This window comes from Eremomyces bilateralis (assembly GCF_010015585.1).
Source record: "Eremomyces bilateralis CBS 781.70 unplaced genomic scaffold P152scaffold_18, whole genome shotgun sequence".
Taxonomy (NCBI): domain Eukaryota; kingdom Fungi; phylum Ascomycota; class Dothideomycetes; order Eremomycetales; family Eremomycetaceae; genus Eremomyces; species Eremomyces bilateralis.
Window position 1 is genome coordinate 318,500 of NW_022985084.1, and position 26,173 is coordinate 344,672.

The 26,173-nt window shown below is 52.0% G+C and overlaps 12 protein-coding genes across 12 annotated transcripts; 7 read left to right on the plus strand and 5 right to left on the minus strand.

Annotated features, from left to right (window-relative positions):
- Nucleotides 1-525: 525 nt before the first annotated feature.
- On the minus strand, nt 526-1,020 carry P152DRAFT_421030 (ribonuclease H-like protein; the record flags this gene model as incomplete). The annotated part of the gene is made up of 1 exon (XM_033677162.1): nt 526-1,020. A coding segment is annotated over one exon (495 nt), but the record flags the coding sequence as incomplete, so codon positions are not given.
- A 770-nt stretch (nt 1,021-1,790) lies between these two features.
- On the plus strand, nt 1,791-3,200 carry P152DRAFT_460562 (uncharacterized protein). The gene has a single exon (XM_033679936.1). It carries the CDS (start codon nt 1,902-1,904, stop codon nt 2,796-2,798), a length of 897 nt encoding a protein of 298 aa, XP_033532064.1. The 5' UTR covers nt 1,791-1,901; the 3' UTR covers nt 2,799-3,200.
- A 452-nt stretch (nt 3,201-3,652) lies between these two features.
- Nucleotides 3,653-5,548, minus strand: P152DRAFT_475653 (pyruvate kinase; the record flags this gene model as incomplete). Its single annotated transcript, XM_033681431.1, has 7 exons — nt 3,653-3,901; nt 3,953-4,034; nt 4,086-4,919; nt 4,973-5,094; nt 5,145-5,225; nt 5,284-5,375; nt 5,428-5,548. The coding sequence occupies 7 exons, from the start codon at nt 5,546-5,548 to the stop codon at nt 3,653-3,655; spliced, it is 1,581 nt and encodes a 526-aa protein (XP_033532065.1).
- Nucleotides 5,549-6,556: 1,008 nt separating this feature from the next.
- On the plus strand, nt 6,557-7,481 carry P152DRAFT_98521 (DUF1748-domain-containing protein). The gene is made up of 4 exons (XM_033683405.1): nt 6,557-6,634; nt 6,690-6,729; nt 6,790-6,832; nt 6,925-7,481. The coding sequence occupies exons 1-4, from the start codon at nt 6,629-6,631 to the stop codon at nt 7,064-7,066; spliced, it is 231 nt and encodes a 76-aa protein (XP_033532066.1). The 5' UTR covers nt 6,557-6,628; the 3' UTR covers nt 7,067-7,481.
- A 1,509-nt stretch (nt 7,482-8,990) lies between these two features.
- Nucleotides 8,991-12,327, plus strand: P152DRAFT_460564 (P-loop containing nucleoside triphosphate hydrolase protein). The gene is made up of 2 exons (XM_033679937.1): nt 8,991-9,192; nt 9,240-12,327. Exons 1-2 carry the CDS (start codon nt 9,043-9,045, stop codon nt 12,228-12,230), a joined length of 3,141 nt encoding a protein of 1,046 aa, XP_033532067.1. The 5' UTR covers nt 8,991-9,042; the 3' UTR covers nt 12,231-12,327.
- Nucleotides 12,328-12,544: 217 nt separating this feature from the next.
- On the plus strand, nt 12,545-15,463 carry P152DRAFT_515973 (uncharacterized protein; the record flags this gene model as incomplete). Its single annotated transcript, XM_033682923.1, has 3 exons — nt 12,545-12,949; nt 13,012-14,849; nt 14,899-15,463. Exons 1-3 carry the CDS (start codon nt 12,614-12,616, stop codon nt 15,461-15,463), a joined length of 2,739 nt encoding a protein of 912 aa, XP_033532068.1. The 5' UTR covers nt 12,545-12,613.
- Nucleotides 15,464-15,739: 276 nt separating this feature from the next.
- Nucleotides 15,740-16,720, minus strand: P152DRAFT_98738 (uncharacterized protein). Its single transcript, XM_033683408.1, has 2 exons — nt 16,029-16,720; nt 15,740-15,966 (listed from the first exon to the last, which is right to left on the minus strand). Exons 1-2 carry the CDS (start codon nt 16,272-16,274, stop codon nt 15,856-15,858), a joined length of 357 nt encoding a protein of 118 aa, XP_033532069.1. The 5' UTR covers nt 16,275-16,720; the 3' UTR covers nt 15,740-15,855.
- Nucleotides 16,721-16,873: 153 nt separating this feature from the next.
- On the plus strand, nt 16,874-18,385 carry P152DRAFT_373979 (phospho-2-dehydro-3-deoxyheptonate aldolase; the record flags this gene model as incomplete). Its single annotated transcript, XM_033675571.1, has 3 exons — nt 16,874-16,919; nt 16,976-18,047; nt 18,100-18,385. Coding segments are annotated over 3 exons (1,404 nt in total), but the record flags the coding sequence as incomplete, so codon positions are not given.
- A 478-nt stretch (nt 18,386-18,863) lies between these two features.
- On the plus strand, nt 18,864-20,922 carry P152DRAFT_98647 (putative glutamyl-tRNA amidotransferase subunit A). The gene is made up of 4 exons (XM_033683406.1): nt 18,864-19,275; nt 19,337-20,185; nt 20,240-20,678; nt 20,726-20,922. Exons 1-4 carry the CDS (start codon nt 18,994-18,996, stop codon nt 20,857-20,859), a joined length of 1,704 nt encoding a protein of 567 aa, XP_033532071.1. The 5' UTR covers nt 18,864-18,993; the 3' UTR covers nt 20,860-20,922.
- Nucleotides 20,782-22,271, minus strand: P152DRAFT_460568 (heme-dependent catalase). The gene is made up of 3 exons (XM_033679938.1): nt 21,988-22,271; nt 21,140-21,898; nt 20,782-21,088 (listed from the first exon to the last, which is right to left on the minus strand). Exons 1-3 carry the CDS (start codon nt 22,082-22,084, stop codon nt 20,985-20,987), a joined length of 960 nt encoding a protein of 319 aa, XP_033532072.1. The 5' UTR covers nt 22,085-22,271; the 3' UTR covers nt 20,782-20,984.
- A 116-nt stretch (nt 22,272-22,387) lies between these two features.
- On the minus strand, nt 22,388-24,069 carry P152DRAFT_98697 (NAD(P)-binding protein). Its single transcript, XM_033683407.1, has 2 exons — nt 23,540-24,069; nt 22,388-23,435 (listed from the first exon to the last, which is right to left on the minus strand). The coding sequence occupies exons 1-2, from the start codon at nt 23,921-23,923 to the stop codon at nt 22,692-22,694; spliced, it is 1,128 nt and encodes a 375-aa protein (XP_033532073.1). The 5' UTR covers nt 23,924-24,069; the 3' UTR covers nt 22,388-22,691.
- Nucleotides 24,070-24,492: 423 nt separating this feature from the next.
- On the plus strand, nt 24,493-26,121 carry P152DRAFT_460569 (thiosulfate sulfurtransferas-like protein). The gene is made up of 2 exons (XM_033679939.1): nt 24,493-25,576; nt 25,636-26,121. Exons 1-2 carry the CDS (start codon nt 24,868-24,870, stop codon nt 25,932-25,934), a joined length of 1,008 nt encoding a protein of 335 aa, XP_033532074.1. The 5' UTR covers nt 24,493-24,867; the 3' UTR covers nt 25,935-26,121.
- The last annotated feature ends 52 nt before the right edge of the window (nt 26,122-26,173 follow it).

Genomic DNA, 26,173 nt, shown 5'->3' on the forward strand with positions numbered 1-26,173 from the left:
TGAGTGCTGTCTCCCCTATAACTGCAGTGACAGCAACCGCCATGAACACCGAGACTACTCTATGACCCGCTGAAAAGCCTACTCCATCCGTCAACTAAGTTTCCATTGTATCTCCAGATACATCTCCAAGCCGAACCTGATCGCTTCACTCAAGGGCTCGAAAGCTTCGGTCAGAGAATTCAAGCACTTGGGGCTCTTGCTCCCGCCCAACGCAATGACTGCAAAGTCTCAGGCCGCCCCATAGTAGGGTTCATCGTAGGGTTCATCATAAGGTTCATCACAAGGTTCATCATAGGGTTCATCATATTCATAGGGTTCATCGTACGGTTCATCTACCGGCCCATCGTACAGTTCATTTACCAGCCCATCGTACAGTTCATCTACCAGCCCATCGTACGGTTCATAGATCGGCCCATCGAACGGTTCATCGACCGGCCCATCGAACGTCCCATAGAACGGCCCATCAAACGGTTCCTCGAACGGGTCATAGGACGGCCCATCGGACGGTTCGGTGCTCCCAGCCTCGTCTAATGCTTTGTTGGCAAGATCATCAGCGTCAACGATTAGCCGGCGGGGCTGCTGAAAGAGATCGTATGAGATGCCGCGGTCTGCTAAAGATTCAAAATCCTCGTGTAGTCCTTTGAGCGCCGCGAAGTGTTTAACCAGATTTCCCTGCACCGTCAATCCACCATTGGTAGCCCAGTGGTCCATGTAAGAATTTATAGATTTGACCAGGTAGTCCGAATCAGACACAAATATGACTCGGTCAATGGAGGGGTCAGCCTTCGCGATGTCACTAACGAGCTCCCGGGCTTGGACCAAAGCCTCGATTTCTGCACGAGAGCTGGTTAGTGGAATGGTCGGAGGGATGACATCGCAGGTATTGTAACTGGACCCGGGACCGAAGTAGATTCCATAGGCTGCTTGAGCACCTAGCTTGCCATTGTTCCGACAAGCGCCGTCAATATGCACAACTATGCTGGGCTTGTCCGTTCGCGGAGGGGGATCCCGAGAGGACATCCCTTGCTTCTCCCTGTCTGGGTATGACACTGCTTGATACACGCCCGCACCAGGAAACGAGGAGGCAGAGTGAAAGTGAAGAATCAGAGACTTGACGGTTTCCCGGGTGTTATGAAAAGACTAGAATGGAAAGCGTGATAAGCCTTGCTGGTTGGGACAGATAAAGGTCGGGCTGAACAGACAGTGAGACGTTTAGCTTCAGGCTTGACTTTATATTCAGTATGGAGAGATTCTAAAGCACTCTTAGATGGCGAACTGCACAGATGACGGGAGATAAACAAACAGCGAGAAGACGCGGAAGCGACGGGGCAGAAATGGAAAGAGCAACCTGAAGAAACACCTGTACGCCGGCAGTGGCCACCAGTTCCCTACATCACTCACTACCTGGACATATCAACCTGATCTAATTATAGGATATATGTAGGCGCTTTAGTTACGTGCATTGCAGTATTGTATTGACTAAAAAGTGACAAACTGACGATGAATTCGAAATGACGGGTCGACAAATTGACGAGCACAGTAACGTCACTACGCTATCGCATACGAGGTGTTTCCGTCCCTCCACCGACAACCATTGCTATCGTCGCGGAGACGCTGACATGGCGACGCATCTAGAGAAGACAGATCCATGTTTGGATGAAGTTGAAAACATTCAAAGCGGAGTCGAAAAGGAGTCGAATGTTCGTGACGTCTGCAACAAGGGACATCCTTGCCACTTCAAATTTCCAAACCGCGGAGCGCGTTTAGCTCTGACGCGCTTTTTGACATCCGACCATTTTCCAAATGACTCCTTGGACAAGTCAATTCCCAACAATAGACGGTACAATCCATTGTTCGAAGATCCCCAGTTTCCCGCATCTCCATTCCTAAGTCCAATCGATATGTCGACCGATGTCGTTCGCAAGCGCGGGCGTCCACGCAAAAATCCCATCGACCCCCCCTCCGCCACTCCAGAGCAACCCGCCAATCCGGATCAGATACCCGTACCGGTAACCACAAAGCGCAAAGCCTCGACGGCGGCAAGCAAGGCGACGTCAAGCAAGACAGCATCAAGCAAAACGGTATCCGGCAAGACGGCATCAAGCAAAACGGCATCAAGCAAGACGCCATCAGACAAGACGACGTCAAGCAAGACCACTCCAAGCAAGACAGCATCAAAGTCCACGACGCCCAAGTCCCCGAAAGCAACCAAATCTTCCAAGACCGCGCCCCAGGTACCCGAGTCACAGGCTGCGACCGAATCGCCAATCCTCCAGCAAGTGGCAGCCAAGGAGGCCGCTCGAACCAGCAAGGCCAAAATATCGAATGACGAGAAGCCGAAGAGCAAGGGGACGGAAATCCCACCGGAAGATATCAAGGAGTCGACAATAGCCCCTGCAAAACATACCACCTCACCACCGAAACCGGACGTCCAACCGCTCTCGCAATCCACGAAGTCCGTCCCTAACAGCGTGGAATCTCCACAGCAGCCATCGACATCGTCTGTATCGGCCAATACCTCCGCCTCGACATCAGCTCCGCAGGTCATGAAATCGCCTCCCCTCCCCACCTCACGACCTTTAAATCCGGTATCCTCCCCATTCACCTCGAAATACGCCCCCCCCGCGGCCCCCTCCCCCCCTCTGAAGCCCTCATTCGGCGACCGCTTCTTCGGCCGGCCCCCGCCCGGGTCACCCAAGCAGCCGATAAATGCCGAGAAGTTAAAGAGAGCAAAGCGAAGGTACGAGGCCGAGGCCGAGATCTCGTCGACGAGGCGAATGCCGTGGGCTAATTTATAAATAGGGTCCTGATGATGTATATCGCCATCCCGGTGTTTATCGCGACGACGCCGATCATGTATAAACGCGGTGAGTAGGGAACCCAGATTACACGTTCTTCGTGTGATGGGACGAAACCATGCTGATTTCTGCCGCCATAGTGATCTTGAAGGAGGAACCCAGGACGGTTGGCGAACGACCGTTTGAGATCGTGAAGCACCCCGAAATGGAACGGGAGGCGGAAAAGGGAACGCGGTTGGAGTAGCCGAAAGCCTCGACGACGGTTTGGATACGAGACTTACGGGCACATGACTCGAGATGTTCATATGGCATGAGATGGAGCATCTGTACATAGATGATCAAAAGGGTAAAGCACTGTGTATAAACAATGGTGATCACGACTCATTATATTGTCAAACCAGAGGACCTTCGGAATCCACACGTGAAAAAGCCGGAATCGAAACCGTTGCATTTTGTCTATTTATTTTTATTCTCGCCTAAGACATCGACAGCTACATGAGTCACCGAAGTATACAAGCCAAACAACTCCGTTATGATCTTCTAGCCAATTCCCTCGTACGAATCATACCCTCAAAGCTCGTGCGACTCGTATTGAGGCCGTTACCCGTCCCTTACCCGCATCAGAGGCTACAGCAGCAATCAGATTCATCGACACATTCCAAGCTAACAGCACAACTTGTTGCATTTCTCTTCTGCAAATCTAAAACATTCAACATTCATACGTTAGCACAAACGCCCACAATCAATCTTTGCGACGACCTTCGATCGAGATGGATGGTAGGAAGGATGCGACGGGCTGGACGTCCGGGTAGTGCTAGGCGGAGGCTAGCGGGGGCTCAATCGGGCGGGCGGGATTAGTCGGTTTGCAACCCTAGATCTTTCGTCGCCACGACGATGCGTAGCGTGTTGGTGTGGCCCATGCCGCCGCGCCAGCCCTGGACACAGACGACGGGGTCGCCTTCCTTGAGGACGCCGAGATTGATGGCGTTTTGGATGCCCCATTTCAGTCGCGCGTCGACGTCCTCTTGCCACGGGACTGTCTTGAAGTCGGGCTTGGGTTGGGGGAAGTAGAAGGGGTAGACCCCGCGGTAGAGATGCGAGTACTGTTCCGTGTTAGTGACGAGAAACGAGGGTGGAATCTAGGGGATGCTTACTCGAGCTGCGCGCTCATTTCGGGTGACCATGATGATCGGGCAGACAGGTCGGTATTTGGAGACGAGACGAGCAGTGTTTCCGCTAGCTTTCGTGAGCAATCAATGTTAGAGTACGGGGAGCACATGGAATTACCTCGTAGACAAGACAAGAATGGCTCCTGCAACCTGTTCCAGACTCGCACTGACGGCGGCCATCGCGCAGGTTTCCGTGGTGGGAATCGGGACCGGGGTGACGCGTCGGAACTCGTCGAATGCGCTGACGTACGGGATGGCCACTTCGGCCAGCAGGCAGGTCTCGTGCATGATGGACACGGCCTCTTTGGGGTAATTGCCCTTGGCCGTCTCCCCCGACAACATGACGCAATCCGCTCCGTCGAGAACAGCGTTGCCCACATCGGACACTTCGGCACGGGTGGGACGAGGGTTATAGGTCATGCTCTCCAGCATCTGCGTGGCGCAAATGACGGGCTTGCCAGCAAGATTGCACTTGGTGATCATCATCTTCTGGGCAATGAACACCTGTGCAGGAGGGATCTCGATGCCAAGGTCACCACGCGCAACCATGACACCGTCGGTCTCCTTCAGGATCTCGTTGAAGTTGTTCACACCTTGCTGATTCTCGATCTTGGAGATGATCTGGATGTCCTTTCCTTCTTCACCGAGAACTTCGCGAATGGCCAGGACATCGGATGCCGAGCGAATGAAGGATGCAAAGACCATGTCGACTCCGTTCTCGACACCGAATCGGAGATCCTTCTTATCTTTCTCGGATAGAGGGGGGAGATCGACATCAGTCTTGGGAAGGTTGACACCCTTGCGCGACGAAATTTTGCCATTGTTCATGCAGCGGCACCGAAGGGTCTTATCGTCCACAATCTCGAGGACTTCAAAGGAGAGGACACCGTCGTCGACGTAAATGGTTCGACCCTTTTCGATGACCTTGGTGATGTTCTTGTAGTCAACATACCTTGGCGTCTCAATCAGCAGGAGCATATTGAGTTACGGACATCGACCACTTACATGACCTTGTTGTCGCTCTCGGTAGCGTATTGATCGTCCGTGCTCAAGAGGATCTCGTCATCGATGCTAATGGGGAAGTCCTCGTCGCCTTTCGTGTTTCCAGTACGGATCTCTGGTCCTTTCTGATCGGACGTCAGCATATGCATCGCAGTACCCTCACGGTAGCTCGTACCGTGTCCAGAGCGATGGCAACCGGACGACCGTCCATTTGGCGCTCGGCCTCTTTGGCATGGTCAATGACAGACTTATGGTACTGTGTACGTGGTTCGTTAGCCATGTTTATGACATCGCACGGAATCCTCGTTTCTCACCTCGTATGAGCCGTGGGAAAAGTTCATTCGGACAACATTCAGCCCTGCCTTTCGAAGCATGTTGATCTTCTCCACGGAGTTTGTCTTGGGACCTATCCGGGCATCAGCTCACCCCTCCATGAGGACGGAACATGTTCTTCTCACCGATGGTGCAGATAATCGAGGTACGCCGGTAGTTCTTGGGGGGTTGGTATTCGGTGTTGAGCTGAGACAGCCACTCGACACGAGTGCGTCCAGCATTCATATGGTCCAATGCGTTGGCCATGCTGATGAGGTGACTATCAAATTTCCCTTGCCGTAGTCAGTATCCTGTTTAGATGTTGATTCTTGGTCGAACGAAGAGCGAACCAATTGAGGAAAACAAGATCGAAAACTGAGCAAGCAAAAGAGGACGATGGGACAAGAGCAGAGAAGAAATCTTCTAAGCCAGATAGGCGGTAGTAATAGAGGGGGAAATGGTGGTCTCAACTCTCAACAGAAAGCACTAGATCGAAGCTCTAGTGTATGAGGGAGAAAAAAAAGAGCTTGCTTACAGTTGTGGGATATGACGTGGGGAAATCAATTCTCAGGACGACAGGATGCTGACGGCAGCAGAAGCGAAGAGGAGAAAAGTTGTCAGAAAAACAGTCTGGGAGATGCGTGGGATGAGGGCGAAGAAGAAGCAAAAGTTGTTGAACGATCTTGTGGTGATTATTTGGTGATGATTCGTGTTGCTGTGGTGGTTGTGTAATGGCTGCTGTAGTAGATGTGTGATGCAAGTCATGCAATTATCAGCCAGTTGGGCAAGGAAGCGACGTGGGAGTGACAGGGATGTGGTAGGGATTCAACAAGGGGCCCCCGGTCAGTTGGTACAAGATCCGCGCTCTAGAAACCTTATTGCCTGAAAATTGCCTGGAAATTGCCAATCCCTGGTGTTGGGCGGACAGTTGGGCCTAGAGCGGACCCAAGCGGGATGCTTGGACTTGGTAGTGGTCAAAGCTTCAATATCATTTATCCAAATTCCAACTCCAGTATCAATTTATCCACAGTCCACGTGTTCGTCACCTGATAAGATTCCCAGCCTAACCAGAAATAGAAGGGTTGTTCGGGGCCTTGGACCCTGGTGCTAAATCTCGGAACAATAGAATTTCCAGGCTGCCTTTTGAAGTTTTGATCCATTTCACGTGATCCGTCTCGTGTTGCTTCTTGCACATGTTTGTGTTGTCCCCTCAATCAGCCTGGAGACGTCCGTGGTCATATCGTGACACTCATATCGCCGCCAACTGATCAACTGCCCCAACTCCTTAAATTGAATCTCCTCGGTTTGGATCCATTGCAGACCTCTACCGGACTCCCTCTATCAATCATGGTGGTGCGTGTAGCCCTCTTTCCTGCCCAAGACCACCCCGCTGACCCATTCACCCCAGCTCGGACGAATCACCCACATCGCTTTCGATGCCGTATTAGGTGCGTAAACCTTTGCCGCTATGCTTCTTCCCATAGACAGCACTAATCCTTCGTTCACAGTCTCGGCCTTTCTTGCCGGAGTCAAGCGCTCGACCGGCCTTTCGTATGTTGATCGTTGCCAAGAACCCCTTCGGAATCATATGAGTCCTCACGTTTGATGATGGCTAATGCGTACCCATCTGTGGGATTCTCTAGCCCTAGTTTCCGATCCGAACACGTCTCGCAAAACACCGAAGTCCGAAAATGGCTCGATACCTATCTCTGGGTCGGCGAGGTCGTCATGGACCAGAGCGTCGCATTCATGAGCACGAGCAGTTATTTCGAGCGGAAACGATAGTCTGCGATGCAACGTCATCACTGGGCTTCGATCCTGGTTTACCATGACGAGCGTATTGACCTTGGATCGTGCGCACATGTTCCTGTGTCGTTGTCTATACCTCCTGGCGTTAGGAATTGGTGGGTCGGACTATGTCTGAGGATTGGGATGCGTTGCAGCTATTGTCAATGACATCGGGCGTCTGGATCATGTCTCCCAACCTGGTTTGTGGTGGATTTATACTCTCTTCTCTGTGGAGAACATGGAGAACGACTGTTATTTGAGAATACAATTGCAGGAGACCGCCAGACTCAGGCAATCCACTGAATGCAAATCAAAAGAGGTGTTTCATCAGTTAAGGATTTCTGCAGCACATTACCATATCCAGATTTGATTTGGTTTGGAGTCACGAGTCTCTCCTAAAGTGTATCATTCACCGATCTGATCACGTGTGGTTCTAGAGCAGGTCACGTGGCAACGACATCTCTCCATATACAGCAACAGCATCGCGAGTTTGTCGGTCAACTAGGTATTAATAACCTCCTTTAACCGGAATAAAAGCATCAAGTCCATATGAATTCGACCGCTATGATGGCTCCTAAGTCTGCGCACCGCTTTAGATGATTATTCGTATCGGACGGGTGGAAGAATGTGCACTACTCGATGGTATGTAGGTCATGGAGGATCAGAACAATAGTAAGGAGAACAATATCAACATCAACAACATGTGGGCTCTTTGCTGTTTCCGGTTGCATGTCATTGCTTTCTTACAATGTTTTCATTCGTTCTCACCATGGAGGGTCTTCTTCCTTTATATGGAATCTTTCTTTCCTACACTAGCGATCGTGGAATAACTCGCACTCAATGTCATCGGATCAGCATCACCATGGCCCAGAATCGGCTGCTGAAAAGGGCCTTCGATCGGGTTCTCGGCCGGCTACCAAACGAAGAACTTTCCGTCCCCGACGAAGAGAAAGCCTTGCTCATTCAGAACCAGATCGACACTCCCAAGCAACCGAAGATATTAAACAAGGAACACAAAAGGCCTCATGGAAGGCATTATTCGCCTTCACTACACGACGACATCTGGGACCTCTCTCTATTGCATCATTCTTCAGCATCGTCGCTGGTTTTTCAACTCCTGCACAGGCATTTTTGCTCGGCAAGTTAATCAATTCGTTTGTGGAATTTCAGACTGCGTCCATCACCAGCGATTTCTTTCTAAGCGAGATCCAAAAGTATTGTATTTATTTCGCAATCCTCGGCACCCTCAGGTGGTTTACTGCCGGAGGGATGTTGATGACCTGGATGTTCTTTGGCGAGTTACAAGCCCGGAGCGCTCGAGAGCGAGCCTTCCATGGCATAATGAGGAAAGATATTGAGTGGTTTGATCTCCGGCAGCATGGGATTTCCGCGTTCTGTACCCGCATGCAAACGTAAGTCGAGTTCGAGTTCTACTGACGCTCCTGCTAAGATTTCAAAGGGGAATATCCGAGCTTCGAACCGCCACATCCTCTCCGTTCGGTTACTGTACCCAGCATATCTCCACTTGCTTATCGTCTCTGGGGTTGGCCCTGTTCTACTCATGGAAGCTCACACTTGTCACCCTAGCGACTTGGCCACTGGCCGTCGGTGCGTTGTTCTTCTGCTCGTCTCGAATCTCGCCAAATGTCGAGAGACAAGCGCAGAAACTCTCAGAAGCAGCAAAGATCACCAACACGGCATTCTCCTGCATCGAGACAGTGAAGTGCTTTAACGCTCACGATTCCGAGCTCTTCAAATACTCCGGAAGCATCTCCGAGGCGGCGAACTTTTACTTTCGACAGGCGAACTGGACGGGAGCTCAAGCGTCGGCCATGCGGCTTGCGACGTTGGCGATGTTTGTGCAAGGCTTCTGGTACGGTAACACGCTGATCGCGGCAGGCGAAATGGATGCTGGCGATGTGGTGACTACTTTCTGGTGCGCCATCATGTCGACTCAGGCGCTGATGCACATTATGCCGATCATGATAATGTTTGAAAAGGGAAAGGTGGCGGCCGTACGCCTCTGCCTGGCCTTGGATCAAACATTCATCCGTGGTCGCCGGATGGAGCGCGGCGGGGACGTGAGGCTGGAGAGGTGCGTTGGAGACATTGAATTCAAAAAGGTACGACTTCCAGCGGACCATCCCTTTCGATGTCTAACGGTTCACAGGTCGCGTTTGCCTACCCAACACGTCCCGAGCAGATGGCCTTACGGGATGCATCCCTCTTCTTCCCCGCGGGCGAGATGACTTTCGTCATTGGGAAGAGCGGCTCGGGAAAGAGCACGCTTGGACAGCTCCTCGCAGGTTTCTACTATCCTTCGAAAGGGGATATCTTGCTTGATGGTCACGGTTTTGAGACCCTGGACATGAACGGCGTTCGCGAGAATATCACCCTGGTGCAGCAGGAATCCATTCTGTTTTCTGGGACGATACGCGAAAACATTGCGCTCGGTTCGCGGAGCTTTCCAACCGTCGACGATGGAGAAGTGCAGGATGCCGTAGCATTTTCGTTGCTCGACGGTACGATTCGAGACATGGCAAAGGGCCTCGAAACCCCCGTTGGACTGAAGGGCAACACTCTGAGCGGTGGCCAGCGTCAACGAATGGCCATCGCCCGAGCGCGACTGCGCGATACCCCGATCCTCATCCTGGATGAGTCGACTAGCGCATTGGATTACATCAATCGTTCCTTGATTATGGACAGCATTCGGAAATGGCGCCGAGGCAAAACAACGATTGTGATCACGCACGACATATCGCAAATCCTCCCGGAAGATTATGTCTATGTCATGAAGAGTGGCGAAGTTGTCCAAGAGGGTTTCCGAAAGTCCCTGTCCGATCAGCGCGAGACGCATTTCCAAGAATTTCTGCAGCCGGAGCCAGAACCAGCCGATGTCTTTGTCCACACGACGGAAACCGGGAGCGCTCTCAGTGGCGAGATCGATCTGTACTACGACGAAGACGGCGCAGAACAGAGCATGGTACCCAGCTTTTTTACCGGACGGTTCGGCAATTCCCCCAATCGAGACTCCATGCGCCTTCCTCCGATTGTGTCACCATTCTGGAAACTGATGCCACCGATAAACCAATCCGAACCTGGATCGCACACGTCGGCGTTCGCTCTCCCGGAGAGAGCCTCGGTGTTCTTTGGTGCCATAGATCGGCCCGAAATTCTCGACCAGTTTCTGGAGCGGACCGAAAACGTTGCCGCAAATGGCAGAAAGAATTCAGTGGCCCTGGGGATTCTTGGGTCTCCACGCCAGGGAGCGAAGATGGAGCCAGAGAAGCGCAAGGTGAAGGAAACACCGAAAAAGCTGTCGCACATCTTGAAAACGGTATGGCCTCGATTGCCATGGCACGGTCGAGTCAGTCTTGTCCTCGCGGTGGTGGCGACAGTAACGTATTCCGCCGCCACGCCGGTCTTCGCTTTTGTCTTCTCCAAGCTCCTGGCGACGTATTTTGACCCGTCGAACCTGCAGGCGCAAGCTCGGACATATTCCCTCTCGATCATCGGGATCGCCGTGGGCGATGTCATCGCCTTGTTTTGCATGTACTCGCAGTTTCATCGAGTCGGTCAACTTTGGGTCAACCAGATCCGAATCGATGCAATGAAGCGGATCCTTGCGCAGCCTCGAGACTTCTTCGACCAGGAAGAATACAGCGTCTCGAAGCTCACGGAGTGCCTGGACAATCGAGCAGAGGAAATGCAGTACATTATCTCCCGATTCGTCGGAAACATCCTCGTGGTGACCGTCATGATGAGCATCGCCGTCGTTTGGAGCATGACCACGAACTGGAAGCTGACCCTCGTCGCGGTTGCGACCGCGCCGATCATCTACGGAGTCTCGTCAAAGTTTACCAAAATGAATGGATTTCATGACCGGAAATGTAACGATGCCTCGGAATGGGCGGCCAGCATTTTTCTCGAGACCTTTTCGAATATCAAGACGATCCGATCGCTCACCATTGAGGGCCATTTTGAGGACAAATACATCCGGGAAACCAAACGCATATTCAGGAAGGGTGTGTTTCGAGCGATATCTGGCGGCTGCTTTTTTGGCCTGTCGGAATCCAGTTTCATCTACGTCACCGCGCTGATTTTCCACTACTCGGGCGTCTTGGTCAATTCTCAAGGTGCCCCAGTGGCGGGGATTCTGCAAGTCATCACGTTGCTCCTCTTCAGCTTGACCAACATCCAGATGATCATCGCTTTCATCCCGCAGCTGAGTGAAGCCAGGGATGCTGCCACGCGCTTGTTGAAGTTGAGCGAGCTTCCCACCACCTCCCACGAAGACGAAGGCAGTACGCGAATCTCCTCGATTGGTGACATCCACTTCTCCCGACTCAACTTCCGATACCCATCGCAACCTTCTCAACCCATTCTTCAAGACCTCTCCCTAGTATTGCCGTCAGGCACCTGCACCGCGCTTGTCGGAGCATCAGGGTCGGGAAAGTCGACGGTGGCTTCATTGCTTGTGAAATTGTACACCACCCATACGGCGGCTTCATCATCCGGCAACATCACCCTCTCCGGCCGGGACATATTCCGCTTGCACACTCCGACCTTGCGGAATCTCATCACCATCGTTCCCCAAACCCCGGTTCTTTTCCCCGTGTCCCTCGCTGACAATATTGCTTATGGTATCCATCCCACCTCACACTTGGCCTCTCTCGCTAGCATCCGTGAAGCGGCCGAAGCGGCAGGGATACACGAATTTATATCCAGTTTACCCCAAGGCTATGACACGCTCGTGGGCGATGGTGGCATGGGACTATCCGGCGGGCAGGCACAACGCGTTGCCATTGCCCGCGCCATCGCCCGACATCCGCGGGTGTTGGTCCTCGACGAAGCGACCGCATCACTAGATATGGAGAGCGCCGGAATCATACGAGACACGGTGAAAAGATTGATCGGCGAGGGACCGGGAAGCGCAAGACGATCGTCGAATGGGTGGAGGACGGCCACGAGCGGGAGGAGCGGTGGCAGGGATGAAGAGATGACAGTGCTGATCATCACGCATGCGAGGGAGATGATGAGCGTGGCGGATCAGATTGTCATGCTGGAGAAGGGACAGGTGGTAGAAGAAGGGGGGTTCGAGGAGTTGAAGGCGAGGAATGGTTGGTTTGCGAAGCTGTTGCAAGGAGAACGTGGAGAGTGAGCGGATCCGGCAAAGGAGGCTGCTGCACACGGGGTTGACGCGAGGCTCACAAGGTTACAATCGATTAAATACAGCTTTCTTAGGACCAATTTCGGGGTAGAAACATACTCTCTACATAGTTCTCACAGCGTACCCCATTAAGACCGAATTAATAGGTGTATTAATTACGTGCAGACTGTAACGTCATGGCACCGATTTGTATGCGGCTAGGTAATCACGTGGAGATAAAGTTTGTTGTCTGGGCAACAGGCAACAACGTCAACACCTCAACTGACCAACATCAGACGACCTCATAAACGCATTCAACTCTACACCATATCTTCTACCACGAAAGAAACCTCTTCAAATCCGATATAAGTGACGATCGAGTATCCAATTCCAGTATGGCGCCTGTAACGCGCGCACGAGCTGCGAAGACGAAGCCACCCGCCTCACCGAAGAGGTCCAAATCTCCCAAGAAGCCGACGTTGAAAGCTCCACCAAAGCGTGCCAGAAAACCTACAGCTGCTCCACCGCCGGAGACTAAAGTGGAGGAAGACAAGCCCGTTCCGGCTGCGCCCAAAGCGACCGCATCTACGAGGGCTTCTCGAACAAAAGCAGCCGCGATTGGCAAACCAACCACGGGATCGCGGGCAAGAGCAGCTCCCAAGACCACCACAACCACATCTACGTCCTCTCGGACCACGAGAAAGCGACCTGCGAAGGATGAAGATGACCCTGTATGCTGCTCCAGTCAATATTGTCCTACATCATTTATTCTAACCCAGCATCCCAACTTTAGCCCAAAGCATCAGCACCACCACGAAAGCGAACAAGAAGCGCTGCCAAAGCCAAGCCCGACCAGGTTCCTGAGCCGACGCCTGCTCCCGTGCCAGAACCTGAGCCTGAATTTGAAGCAGAGGTTTCCGCTGAAGCCATCCCGACCGAGACGGGGGTGGGATCCGAGGCTCACAACGAGGATACGGAGGCCGCACCAATTGAGGGCCAGGGCAACACAACCACGGAAACCACCATGACAGTATCAACGCCGGCATCTCCATCGAAAGTCTCTCGTATCCCAAGACCCTCTCCACAGACCACTCCACAAAGCACGTCAAGGAAAGCAAGTGCGCCACACTTTAGCCCGCAGCTGTTTACCCACAGCATTGGGAGATCAAAAACGGCGCATTCAACGAAGAATGGCCTGAAGGAGTCGCTCCTCGGTGTGTCTCCGAGGAAGCTCAAACTTCCTTCGGTTACGAAATCAGGGACCAATATCCCAGCCCCAGCCTCCCCGAGCAAGGAGCATGTACAAGAGCTGACCCCCAAGGTCGTCGGAGCAGGGACGGATCCCTTCTGCCTTAACACGCCCGTTGCCAGTGGATTTAAGACTGCGCCGGTTGAAGGGATTGAGCAGTCTCCAGCACCAGATGCCAACCTTGATGGCGATGATGGATACCTGCCAGAAATCGTGGAGTCCCAGTTCGAGGCGGCACTTGCCGCGCTTGAAGAGCCGGCTCCATCTATACCACTATCCACACCGGCAGTAGCTTCTCCAGAACGGCACATGGAAATCCACGTCGATGAGCCGGCGAGTCATTATCCTAACGAAACAGAGCACACCGTCATCCAATCCCCAATGACGCCGACTCGCCCACCACAGACACCAAGGACGGCAAAGTCGCATTGTGAAGGATTCGGCGCAGCCATCAAACAACCTGTCTTTGCAGACACGCCAAATGAGCCTCTCGTCCGAACAACGTCCATCTTCTCCTCCACCAAGTCCTTTGGTTCGGCGCGACGACCACCAGCAAAAGAGAAATTCCTTCAGTCGGCGCCTAGGCGATCATGCCTCACCGTACCCCCCAAGTTCCGACAAATGGCCGCTCGAATCCCTGATCGTCTATCCAGCTTGAATACCTCGCCGACAAAAGCGGGTGTTCAGAAGCAATCCGGTGTCCGGGCATCGCCTGGGAAACTGAGCGCAAGTTACAGTGCGGTCTCATCACCTACCAAATCACCAAAGAGGTCTCCGCTCAAAGAGATTACGGAGGAACTAGGGACCATGGCCTTTGATCAGAACCTTTGCATGCCGAGAGATGCTTCGTTGGAACCGATTTCTCGCCCCGTCTTTGTCGACCATGAAGAGACTGAGACTCCCGATGCAACCATTACGCTAGAAGAGTTCATCAACACACCGTTTCTTCAGCGGACCCCTACCGCCAAGGCAGAGTCAGCAGTAGAGTCAGCGGTGTCCTTCGCTCCTCTGGGCAAAGTACCGGAATTGAACAAGCCCATCTGTTCGCCGACGAAATCATCCATCCGATCACCGGAGCGGCGGTTGTCGCCCAAAAAGTCGGTCACATTCCAGGAAGAGAAGAGTCCATTGAGCAGCCCGAATTCATCGCTCCTGGAGGGCGTTATTGCCTTTGTTGACGTGAACACCAACGATGGAGCCGATGCGACGCACCTATTCAAGCCGTTGCTTGAAGAGATGGGCGCAGTCTGCGTCCCGCAGTGGACAAGTAATTCCATGAGCATAACACATGTCATCTTCAAAGACGGGGATAGTATGACGCTTGAGAAGGTCGTTGCCAGTAATGATGCAGTTCTTGCCGTGAACATTGCGTGGCCAATTGAGTAGGCATTCCATCCAGGATCATTTGACAGCATTCACTAACATTCCCAGCTGTGAACGCTTCAACAAGCGGCTTGATGAGCAATCATACCTCATCAACCTATCCCATATCCCGGGGAGCCCACGGCCGCTGCACAGCCGAAGCCCGAACGCAAGTCCCGTACACGACGCTAAAACTCCGGCTTGCCCAACGCCCGTCCACTTCAAATCCACACCGTCACGGCCCAGAACGCCCAGACCGGGGTACTCATCCTCACGCTTTGCCATCAAAACCCCGGCATGGCTTGCTGGGAGCATCAACAAGCATGCGAGCACACCCAATCTCCGGCTCTGCTCGCCTGAAAACAAGGAGAACGAAGAAAACCTCGCCAATTTTCCATGCGGCGAGAGTGAAGGGGGTTATTCACCGACGACCCCGTACTTCCTGAAGCCGAGCAACCTGGTGCAGCAGACATGTCCACCCAAGCAACACGGACAATCCATGTTTTTGGTGGACGATGCGCAGACGTCGTTTAAGCAGCGGCTGATGTTGGCGAAACGCAGGAGTCTGGAGTTTGCACCGAAAGTGCCCAGCCCATTGAGGGCCATGAGACAGAATCCGAAGTTCGGGTACTAATTCTCCGCTTAACGACATTGCAAAGCTTATCTTGAGTTGGAATTCACAATCAGATTGTATAGCTTCGTCTCTTCGTTTGCTGAGGTTTAAATTGATACCACGCATGGCTAGCGGGAGTTTCTTCTGGGGTTGGAAGGTAGCATGCTGGATTGGACTGGAACGATAAGGATCGTTGCTCCGTTATTGCTTTTGTAACCTTAGCTGGAAATATCATCAGCCTGAACAAGACAACCCCCGGTGGCTGGATGCTGCATACAGTGTCCTGCCGATATTATGATCGCATCTGAACCCTTCCCACAACGCCGTCTAACGACTCATCGCATAAAACCTCCTGGTCTCATATATGGCCACTTCTGACAATGTGTACGGTCGGAGGGGGTTTCGAGGGGTCGCTATGCCCATGCCACATCCAGAACATATGACTTCATAGCCCTGATCGCGTCGCCTTCATGCTTCTTGAGCAGTTCCGTAGCCTTAGCCTTCGGCATCTCTAGTTCATTCATCTACATGCCATCGCATCAGCGTTCGCTCGTCCAGTGCCTTGCATATCCACGCTCCGACTTACCACTAGCGTAATATCGGCCGTCTCGACCTTCACCTTCTTCGCCTCCGCATCCTCTTTCTTATCCTTGACTTCCAATGCCCTCATCGCCTGGCCGAGTGCCTCAGCGGCGTCGACATTCCGTGTAGCTCGTTCGTCCGCATCGTGGGCGTCGAGCGCTTCAAGGGCGGCGGCAGCCTTGCGGTCTTCGGCACTGCCGGGGCCAGTGGCTTGTGGCTCTTCGTCTTGTTCAGTCTCGTGGGAAGCCATTTTGACCGGAAATTATAGGGAAATGATCGCGGATGGTCTTGGAAAAGATGAGGTCGAGACATTCGCCAAAAATGCCCGAAATGGTTTCGAGGCGCTAGTCGTTGAGTGGTCGCTGGTTATTGGTCTGTTACAGTACGGTATTAAAACTAGTTTTAAAACGGCTGATGGAAATCGAAGGTCGATGAATCAGATGGATTTGCATCGCCTGAGAGAATCATGAATATTACATCTCAACATCTTTAATAAATAGAACAATTGCAAGGAATCTTGATGGGTTTTAATCCGTTCATGCTACGAGAGACATTCTAAGAGACAACCCTCCGAACCAAGTATCGGTAGGACCTATATGTACCTTGTCTCCTTCCTCAATTCAGGTCTCCCAGATCCGCCTCCCTTGCCCTGTCCGCATTTTGGTATCAAAAATATTCCATGAGTCACAAGGAATTCTATCGTCTCCATATTAGACACATATTAGACATATGATCGCCTAATCGCTTGGATCCTTTACCAACAAATCAAATTTCAAGAATTGTATTCGAACCACTCAACCCCCCTACCGCTTCTCTTTCCCCATCGTCACTATATTTCTCGATTTTGCCATGTCGAATCAGGCGAACGTTTCCCAGAACCAGTGGTCCCCATCATGTAAGTCAACTCGCGCTATCCTCACCTGAGTTCCAGTGCTAACCCGCGCTGAATAGCATGGCGATTGAAGCCCATCAAACAAGAGGTGGTTTACGAAGACAGCAAGGCAGTTGAGGCTGCTATTTCGAAGCTCCAGACCCTCCCTCCATTGGTGACACCGACGGAAATCGTCCGACTAAAGTCGAGCCTTCGAGATGTTGCGCTCGGCAAAGCCTTCCTTCTTCAAGGTGGCGATTGTGCCGAACTCTTTTCTTACTGCGAGGAGGGTGCGATTGACTCGAAAATCAAGCTCATCCTCCAGATGAGCTTGGTCTTAATTTGGGGAGCAAACAAACCTGTGGTTCGAATAGCTCGAATGGCTGGGCAGTATGCGAAGCCAAGGTCGAGCCCCGTCGAAAAGGTGGATGGAAAGGAAATCCCGTCGTTCAGAGGAGATATCTTGAATGGATATTCACCCGAAGACAGGAGAATTGACCCGGAGCGACTTGTCAGCGCCTACCACCATTCCGCCGCTACGTTGAATTACACGCGAGCACAGCTAGGATCCGGTATGGCAGACCTACACAACTCGCTGGACTGGGAACTTGGCCATGTGAAAGACAAGGAATTACAAGCGAAGTACCAGCGGATCGTCTCAAGCATCACCGACTCCTTGCGATTCATGCGAACTGTTGGTGCCGACACCGCCGGCCAGTTGCAGACGGTTGACCTATTCACCAGCCATGAGGCCCTAGTCTTGGAGTACGAGCAGAGTTTGACAAGAAGCTTACGGCATCCCTCGCGATCGGCTACGGCCTCCGGGGACTCTACAAACTCCAACGATAAGGGCTGGTACGATACTTCTGCCCATTTTGTGTGGATTGGTGATCGCACGAGACAGTTGGATGGCGCCCATGTCGAGTTCTTTAGGGGAATCGAAAACCCGATCGGTATCAAAGTGGGACCAACAATGGAAGCGGAAGAGCTAGTGAACCTTTTGGATATTGTGAATCCCCGGAAAGAAATCGGAAAAGTAACCTTGATCACAAGATACGGCCAAGATAAGGTAGAGAAGATGCTCGGACAACATATCGTGGCGGTAAAGGCTACGGATCATGTCGTGGTCTGGCAATGTGATCCAATGCACGGGTATGCGAGCAGACCAATATACCATCCTTGATGCCGTGCTAATTGATTCTAGAAACACCCGAACAACGAATACCGGAATTAAGACACGTCATTTCAGCAGCATCCTTTCCGAAGTATCATCTGCCCTACGGATTCATCGAGAGCATGGCTCGTTCCTGGGCGGCGTCCATTTGGAATTGACGGGCGATGCCGTGACCGAGTGTGTCGGAGGCAGCGAGGGATTGGCCGAAGCAGATTTAAGCCTGAACTATACCACGTTCTGCGATCCCCGGCTTAATGAGAAACAGGCATTGGAGCTTGCGTTTCTCGTTGCAGGGCATTATCGAGGAGAATCGTCAGAAGCGGCTTGATTTCACTCAGACTGTGTGAAACAGGTTCCATTCTCACCGTCCTTGAAATCAGGATGGGGCGTGACCTGGAGCGAGTTCTCACATCGGTTTTCAGCCCAAAGGACATTCTCCCCGAGCTACAGTACACGACTTGGCCGTACCTTAAGTACGGAGTATCTTGGGCCAAATTACTGGAGGCTGTGTTGAGAAATCAAGAGAGATTCCTTTGTGGTGCGACGGATTCTGACAGGGTGGTGTAACTGTAGAGTACGGTAGTGCTCGACGACAGGCTGGGTTAGCGGCGAACTGACCAGTGCCGAAACAAGTCTATAATAGGAATTGATTCTCAATACACACAAACACACCGTTCTTAAGTAGAGTTTGGCTCGAGCTTGATCTCGAGAATGAAAAGGGCATCTCAATGTCGGATATTACATACCATAAACCAAGGGCACTAAAATCACGGGTGCGATCGCTAAGAACTGGAGCTTGGATCCAGCACTTACCATAGTACTCCTGTGGTCCCTTGGGGAAATCATCATCTCCAATTTCGCAATACCAAAAAGAGAATGAAACCTCAACGCATTCACATCTTTGTCCAACTATAAACGGTGACAATGTCTGTTTTCCCGAAGCAAATGGACACCTGGCAGGAGACTGTTGCGGTTGTCCAGCAGTATCGGGACAACAGCCTCGATATCGATCCGCCGTTGTCTGGCATACCCCTAAACCTTCCATCGAATGTTTCGGAGATCCCTCGTAAATTTCTCTCTGCTATCGAATTGGATATCACGGAAACGCCACCCGAGCACCTGTTGGAAAAGCTGGCAAGCGGTGAACTCAGTAGTGTCGCAGTCACCCAGGCATTCTTGAGGAGAGCTGCATTGGCACAACGGCTGGTTCGGACCTTTCTACCCACGACCTCTCGGGTATTTGGGCGAAAAACTGATATATCCCCAGACGAATTGCCTCACGGAGCTTCTCCCCAGGCGAGCGCTCGCCCGCGCTAAGGAGCTTGATGACCACCTTTCTCAGCATGGGAAGCCAATCGGCCCTCTCCATGGCCTTCCTGTCTCCATCAAAGAACAAATCACGCTAGCAGATCATCCCCTTAACTACTCGTACGTTTCTTGGGTTGACAATGTGCCGCGTCATTCGGCCTACCTTATAGACCTTCTCGAGACCGCTGGGGCGGTCATCCATGCGCGTACGACGCAGCCGCAGCTCATCATGCACCTTGAATGCGCGTCAAACCTGTATGGCACAACTGTGAATCCATTCAATTGTAGCCTCACATCGGGTGGGTCTTCTGGCGGTGAAGGCGCGCTTTTAGCCTTGAAAGGAAGCGCTCTTGGGGTGGGTACCGACATTGGCGGCTCCGTTCGAAGCCCAGCTGCGAACTGTGGAGTGTGGGCACTCAGACCTACGACGGGAAGGGTCCCGATGCTAGGGATCGATGAGGACTATATAGGCCAGGAGGCAATCAGGGCCGTGGCAGGGCCAATGAGTACGAGTTTCGAGGGGTTAAGGTCATTCATGAGGGCAGTCCTAAGAGGAAGAAAACCAGAACTGAAAGAGCCTGGACTGATACCGCTTGGGTGGAGGGATGATGAAGCAAAATCACATTTCTGGAGTGAAGAGAAGGGCTGGAGGCTAAAGATCGGGGTTATGTGGGATGACGGAGTTGTCAAACCCCATCCTCCAGTTCAAAGAGCTTTAAGGGAGCTCGTGGAAGCACTCAAGGAGATTGACGGTGTTGAGATACGCGATTGGGAACCGTACCACCACGACCAGGCGTGGTCGATCGCGGTATAACCCCTTGAGGTCAATTCTCGGTCGGTTGGCGCTGATATATTCCGACAGGCAAGCCTATACTTTCCAGATGGCGGAGCGGACGAAGAGCGTGAGTTACGAGCCTCTGGCGAACCTTGGCTCCCATTGTCTCGCTGGATTGTGAAGGACAATCCCTTCTGCAAAGAGCTAGGCATGCATGATTTGTGGGATTGGACCGCAAAGCGAGAGCAATATCGCATTAAGTATGCCTCTCGGTGGCTCGAAACAGCAACCGGGGATGATGAGCGAGGTGTACCAACTGGTATGGTTGATGTCCTGCTATGTCCGGCTGGACCAGGGGCAGCACCACCACTGGAAAATTCGAAATACTGGGGTTACCTTGCCCAGTGGAATGTGTTAGATTACCCAGCTGCTGTTTTCCCGGTCACTACTGTCGATAAAGGCGCGGACAAGAAGGACCAAAGTTACAGGCCAAGAAACGAGCAGGATGCCTTCAATCATGAACTTTGTAGGTGGATTCAATGTCTTCGCTTGCAAGACTACTGACTTTTGCAGACGAACCGGAACGATACACGGATGCTCCAGTCGGATTGCAACTGGTCGGGCGAATATATGAGGATGAGAAAGTGCTTGCTGCTTTAGATTTCATATCTTCTCGGATCCAGCTTCCGCTGAGAAAAGCTACATGAGTACAAAACATTTCGGTCACTGCTTGATCGTTTACTACACACCTATACTTGGCAAAGGGGTTCTAGGGAAGAAGTGTACACTCAAATAACGGTATCGAAGGGAAGAGAATGATGAATTGCATCACCTATGCCGCACGCCGCTCTTTACCGCTCAGCAGATATAGGTCTGCGCGGAACTGAAGGATAGGGTCATCCGAGGGTTCGATCCCCGCGACTCTAGGAATGGGGTCTACGGCGTGGTCAGATACAAATTTGTCGATATCAAGGCAATGCCACTTACCGAAGATTATTTTCTTCTGCGTCGCCAGCAGATCCTCCTCGACAGTCTCAAGTTTCACGGTTCCGAGCTTCACTAGCTTCCGACTCTCCGGCCATACCTCAGTGACATCGTTTGTCGAATCGCCCGGCTCTGCAATTTGTGCCAGCAGTTTGTATTCAACAGGGCCGGCCGCCAGCTTCTGGGGTAGTTCATCAAACAAATAACTCGGCCCTTTGCCGGCAACCTCCTCATCCTTCAAATGCTTCAAACCCTCCACCGGCTGCACCTGGTACCTCACGAAAGTCTCCTTCCCCTCTTGATCGATAAACTTGAAAGCGTTGAGCATATAGAACGCCTCATTTGCAAAACTCTCCGGAAATGGCTTTGGGAACGTGACGAACTTGAACGCTGCCGGATGCCCCCCCAAAAACGTCTCAATCGGCTTCGGCTTACCCTCTTCCGCTGTCGCTGACGTCGCAACTGCTGTGAGGAACTCCAGAAATTCAGCGCCGGTCTTCACAGGAAAGACGGGAGTGCTGTGGCCGATGATGTCGGTATGCTGCCGCCTGCTAGAGGCATCTGTGCCCAGATTGAAGCGGATTGCAAGGCCCCGTGGGTTGGCGTTTAGGTCAGTATCCGGGATCTCGGGGATCCCAGTGGAGGAAGAAAATCGGGCGGTGATGGGGGTGGACGGGGCGTGGAAGTGAGGGGCGGTCGTTAGGGAGGCTGCTTCAGGAGTGGGTGAGAAGGTCCCGTGGATAACCAGGCCGCGGGCATGAGCTGTCGAAGTCAAGATCAGTCTCGTCTTTTACACTCTGTTATTCATTTAAGATAGGAGAGGGGGAGCTTTAAGGAGTCAGTGGACGAACCTGGTCGAAATCCCGGATGAGGCCCAAAGACCTTATGGAACAGCCCCAGCAGCTCCTCAGCGGTCTTCAAACCAGCTTGATCATTTGAGAAGGGCATTTTGCTGCGATGAAATATGCTTCTGGTTATTTGTGCACTGGGTGACACTGATCGCGAGCGTCCACCCGGCCATTTATAAATTCTACCAAGATCGCATCCTGAGTATTAACAGTTGCCAATACCGGTATCGATTATCGTGTCATAGCCTTACTAGTCCACTCTTGCCTCGGGGGCTGACATGCAGCAGAAATTGATTACTGATTGCATGAGAATGAAATCCGAGTTTCCTTATTGGTCTGCCCTGCGGATGGGAGCACCGGCCCCGCATGGTTGGGAACCGGTGATGTGAGTTTGATGCCATTTAATAATCTGAATAGAAGATAGGATAGACATTTGCATGGGATTTGGAAATCGCCAAGGGCTAATCCAAACCAGAGTCACTGGTTGTTTTCAGTAGAGAGCTTCACAAGGAATTGCACCTTCGCGGGCAAACATGAGCGCGTCACTAATCAAAAGGAAGGCTGTCCGGATGCTCTCAGTCAGAAATTTTGTTTCCCAGCTTGGGAAAGTGTACATAAACCCTATCCGAATCAAGTCGATCAAGAGGGTTCATTTAACGAGAGGGACAGCCTGTCTCCATCACAGCCGTTGAGCTTCTGAATACTTATTAGGTATTAGTTATATCCGATATGTTTATTGGTTTCCCAAGTGTGATGGATCGCTTAATCGCCTCGCAGACAATAAGGGCACGCAGTCCATCTTCCGCAGAGCACACGGGCTTCTCCTCGCCACGCACGACGTTTACAAAGTGCTTCACCTGAAGTTTAAAAGGAACGTCTGGCTTGATAATCACGTCCTCCGCTTGGATTATGTTTGTCCAGCTTGGTCCAGCCTCGTCGTAGCTCCATCTTTTCATATCTCCGAGACTCACGCTCGCGTCACTCCCTAAGATCCGTAGAAACGCTTCCCCGGACCTTGGAATGGTCGGGTTCTCGCCGGTGCCATGCTCGAAGCTCCAGGGGCTGGTGACGGCATCACTGAGTATAAAAGTCCCAACCACTCCACTCGCAAACCGCAAAATTATTGCGGCGCCTTCTTCGGCTTCAAAGTTTCGCTGGTTGATCGTTCCTTCAGCGTGCACGCGGATGATGGGACCAAGCAGGTATTGTAGGATATCGACTTCGTGAATAAGATTGATGAGAATGACACCCCCTGAAGCGGCATATCGGCGCCAGGTGGTGGGTTCTTCAAAGTACGATGCCGGCTTGAAAACACCCCAGATACCACAGATAGCAATTACCCGGCCAAGAGATTTGGCTTCCAGGAGGGATTTGGCAGCTCGGACGTAAGGGTTGAAGCGACGATGATGACCAACAAGAAGATGGAGGTTTTGGCGCGCTGGTCGTGAGATCTGTAATATCTTAGTGCCTGGAGTTGCTGAACTATCCTCACCGCGGCGGACCGATCCAATTCCGTGCCACCCTATTTCCACACCTCCCGCCGTCGAGAACTTACCAACTTTTGCCCGCTCACAATATCGGTCGAAATCGGCTTTTCAACCAGCACATGTATTCCATGATCTAGTAACTCTTCGGAAAGTGCGACATGTGTATGGTTGGGTGTACACACAATGGCTGCATCCGGTCGATCATTAGAGTTGATCAAGTTTCTTATAGTTCGATATAGCGGTACGCCCAATCGGACTGCAACAGCTTCGGCTGCCGGGCTCGGATCGACGATGCATGTTAGCTCTGCCTCATCCTCCTCTTGAACGGCTTGTGCATGACGAGGGCCGATCAGCCCGGTGCCGATGATGGCTATTTTGATCTTGGGACATGACATTGCAATGGTCTTGATATAAGGATCCGAGTTCGGCTTCGTAGTATCGGACGAAATCATGAGCGTCCTTCAGATCGAGTGATAGGAGATTGACACAATAGAGAGATCTGCAATGATTGACTATCGGAGCCCCCAACGGTCGCGAGCGGCTATGGTATCACCGTCGAGGCTCGAGAGTACATCATATTTTGCTGCCACTATTTGGACTTGAATAGAAATTGCGCGACTCAGACTAAAATACAAAGAAATGCCGAGTTTGGTACCGTTATTCACCATCGGGAAAACCTTACTCCAACAATCCTTAGCTCGAAATTAGACTAACTAACAATCATCGACTTTAGATCTTCATGATTTCAGGAAGTCACACGAGATACGCTCATATGCTGGCTGGTAGAACAGGTTCCAATTCCCCGGACAAGCGGCACTCCATACCGTATAATACAGCCCCTCGTAGGCCACAAAGCTTGCGACATGGGAGTTGATGTTGATAATGAATGACATTTGGATTTTTGTCTTACTGAAGGAAGAAAGACACGAGAAGTCTTAGAAATAGCCGTGGAAGCACGTGATGGGTACATCTCCAGTGTCAACAACGTTGACCCATCAAGTTATCAAGCCCTCTTCATGTATTAATACAAATAATGATTTCGCTTTAACATTGGACTTGACAAGGTCTCCTCCCGATCACTGTCATACGGGTTAGAACCAACTCCACTGCGGGGTCTGCAAATATATTAGGTGATTAGGTCATGGTTTGCTGCGTGATGCCCTGTCGTTGGGCAAGGGAGCATCCGATGTGAACTTCCTTGGTGCTGTCCCGCACCATTGAGGACTGCATTGTTCCCCTTCATTGTCAAAGGGTCATTCTTTTCGTCTGGATTATCAGAGCAAGAGCTCATACTGCGCATCCATTACTTTTTCCAGACTAATCGCGAGCAAACTACCCGGTTGGGCGTTCTTGATATTGGAATATCAAACATCCTCGTCCCCTCAAATGGTCAGTAATGGTTCTCACAACTAAGAGCCGTCTAGCTCTTCGAGCCTGGAACGTGGGATTTGTGACGCGGCGTACGATCGCCCAGTATGCCCTACCACGATATTTAGTCACCCCCGACGAACTACACACCGCGTTACAGAAGAACGTCCCGACACGCATCTCGACGGCACCACGCATCATCCCCCTCTGCGCAAGCTGGTTCCTCCCCAACGACCCCGAGAAGCGGACCGGGCATTCGACCTTTATAACGTCCCGTATCCCTCAATCCCGATTCTTCGACCTGGATGCGATCAAGGACCGTCAGTCGCCGTATCCGCACATGCTACCGACACCAACCGCCTTCGCGGATGCGATGGGAAAGTTGGGCATACGTCGCGATGATTCGTTAGTAGTGTACGACACCAAAGAGCTGGGAATCTTCTCCGCGCCTCGCGTCGCGTGGACATTACGGGTTTTTGGCCATTCCAATGTGCACATTCTGAACAACTTTCGGCTCTGGGTTGAATTGGGATACCCACTGGATAAGGGAGAACCGGCACCCGTGGATGAGACGGACTATCGCCCGGTACCAGATCTGGATGCCAGCAAGGTCGCCACGTTCGAGGAAATTCACGAGCGGATTCTGGAAAAAGGCAAGGAAGGGGCAGAGGAAGTGCAGATTCTTGACGCTCGAAGCACGGGACGGTGGGAAGGGAAGGACCCAGAGCCCCGCGAAGGTATGTCTTGAATGGGTGAACTTAGGTCTCCAAGTCTAGTGCACTGAACCGTTTCCTAGGCCTCTCCTCTGGCCACATCCCCCGATCATCCTCCATCCCCTTTTCATCCGTCTTGGATCCGACGACCAAGACGTTCTTACCCTCTTCGGAGCTTCGAGCGCTATTCAAAGAAAAGGGCGTTGACCCTTCAAAGGCCATTATCAACAGTTGCGGGACTGGCGTGAGCGCTGCCGTTCTGGATGCTGCCTTGGCAGAAGCCGGCTTTGCGGATGAGGGAAGACGTCTCTATGATGGCAGCTGGACAGAATGGGCACAGAGGGTGAAACCGGAAGAGAACTTAATTCACAAGAAAGCTTGAAAGCGGCAGAGGATGTTCTGGTGCCTTGTTTGTTTCCATGCCACGCTATCCAGCAGACTCTACGATTGTGTGATACCCCAGTCTCGTTTGTTGTGTATGGACTGTCCATAATACTATACCTTATGATCGCTTTCAAATAGTACATACTGTATGTACCTGGAGTTTCCATATGATATGTCTGCTCGAAGTTACTTGGCGTACCATAAGGGGCCGTGCCGTATCCATATGACGTGAATCGG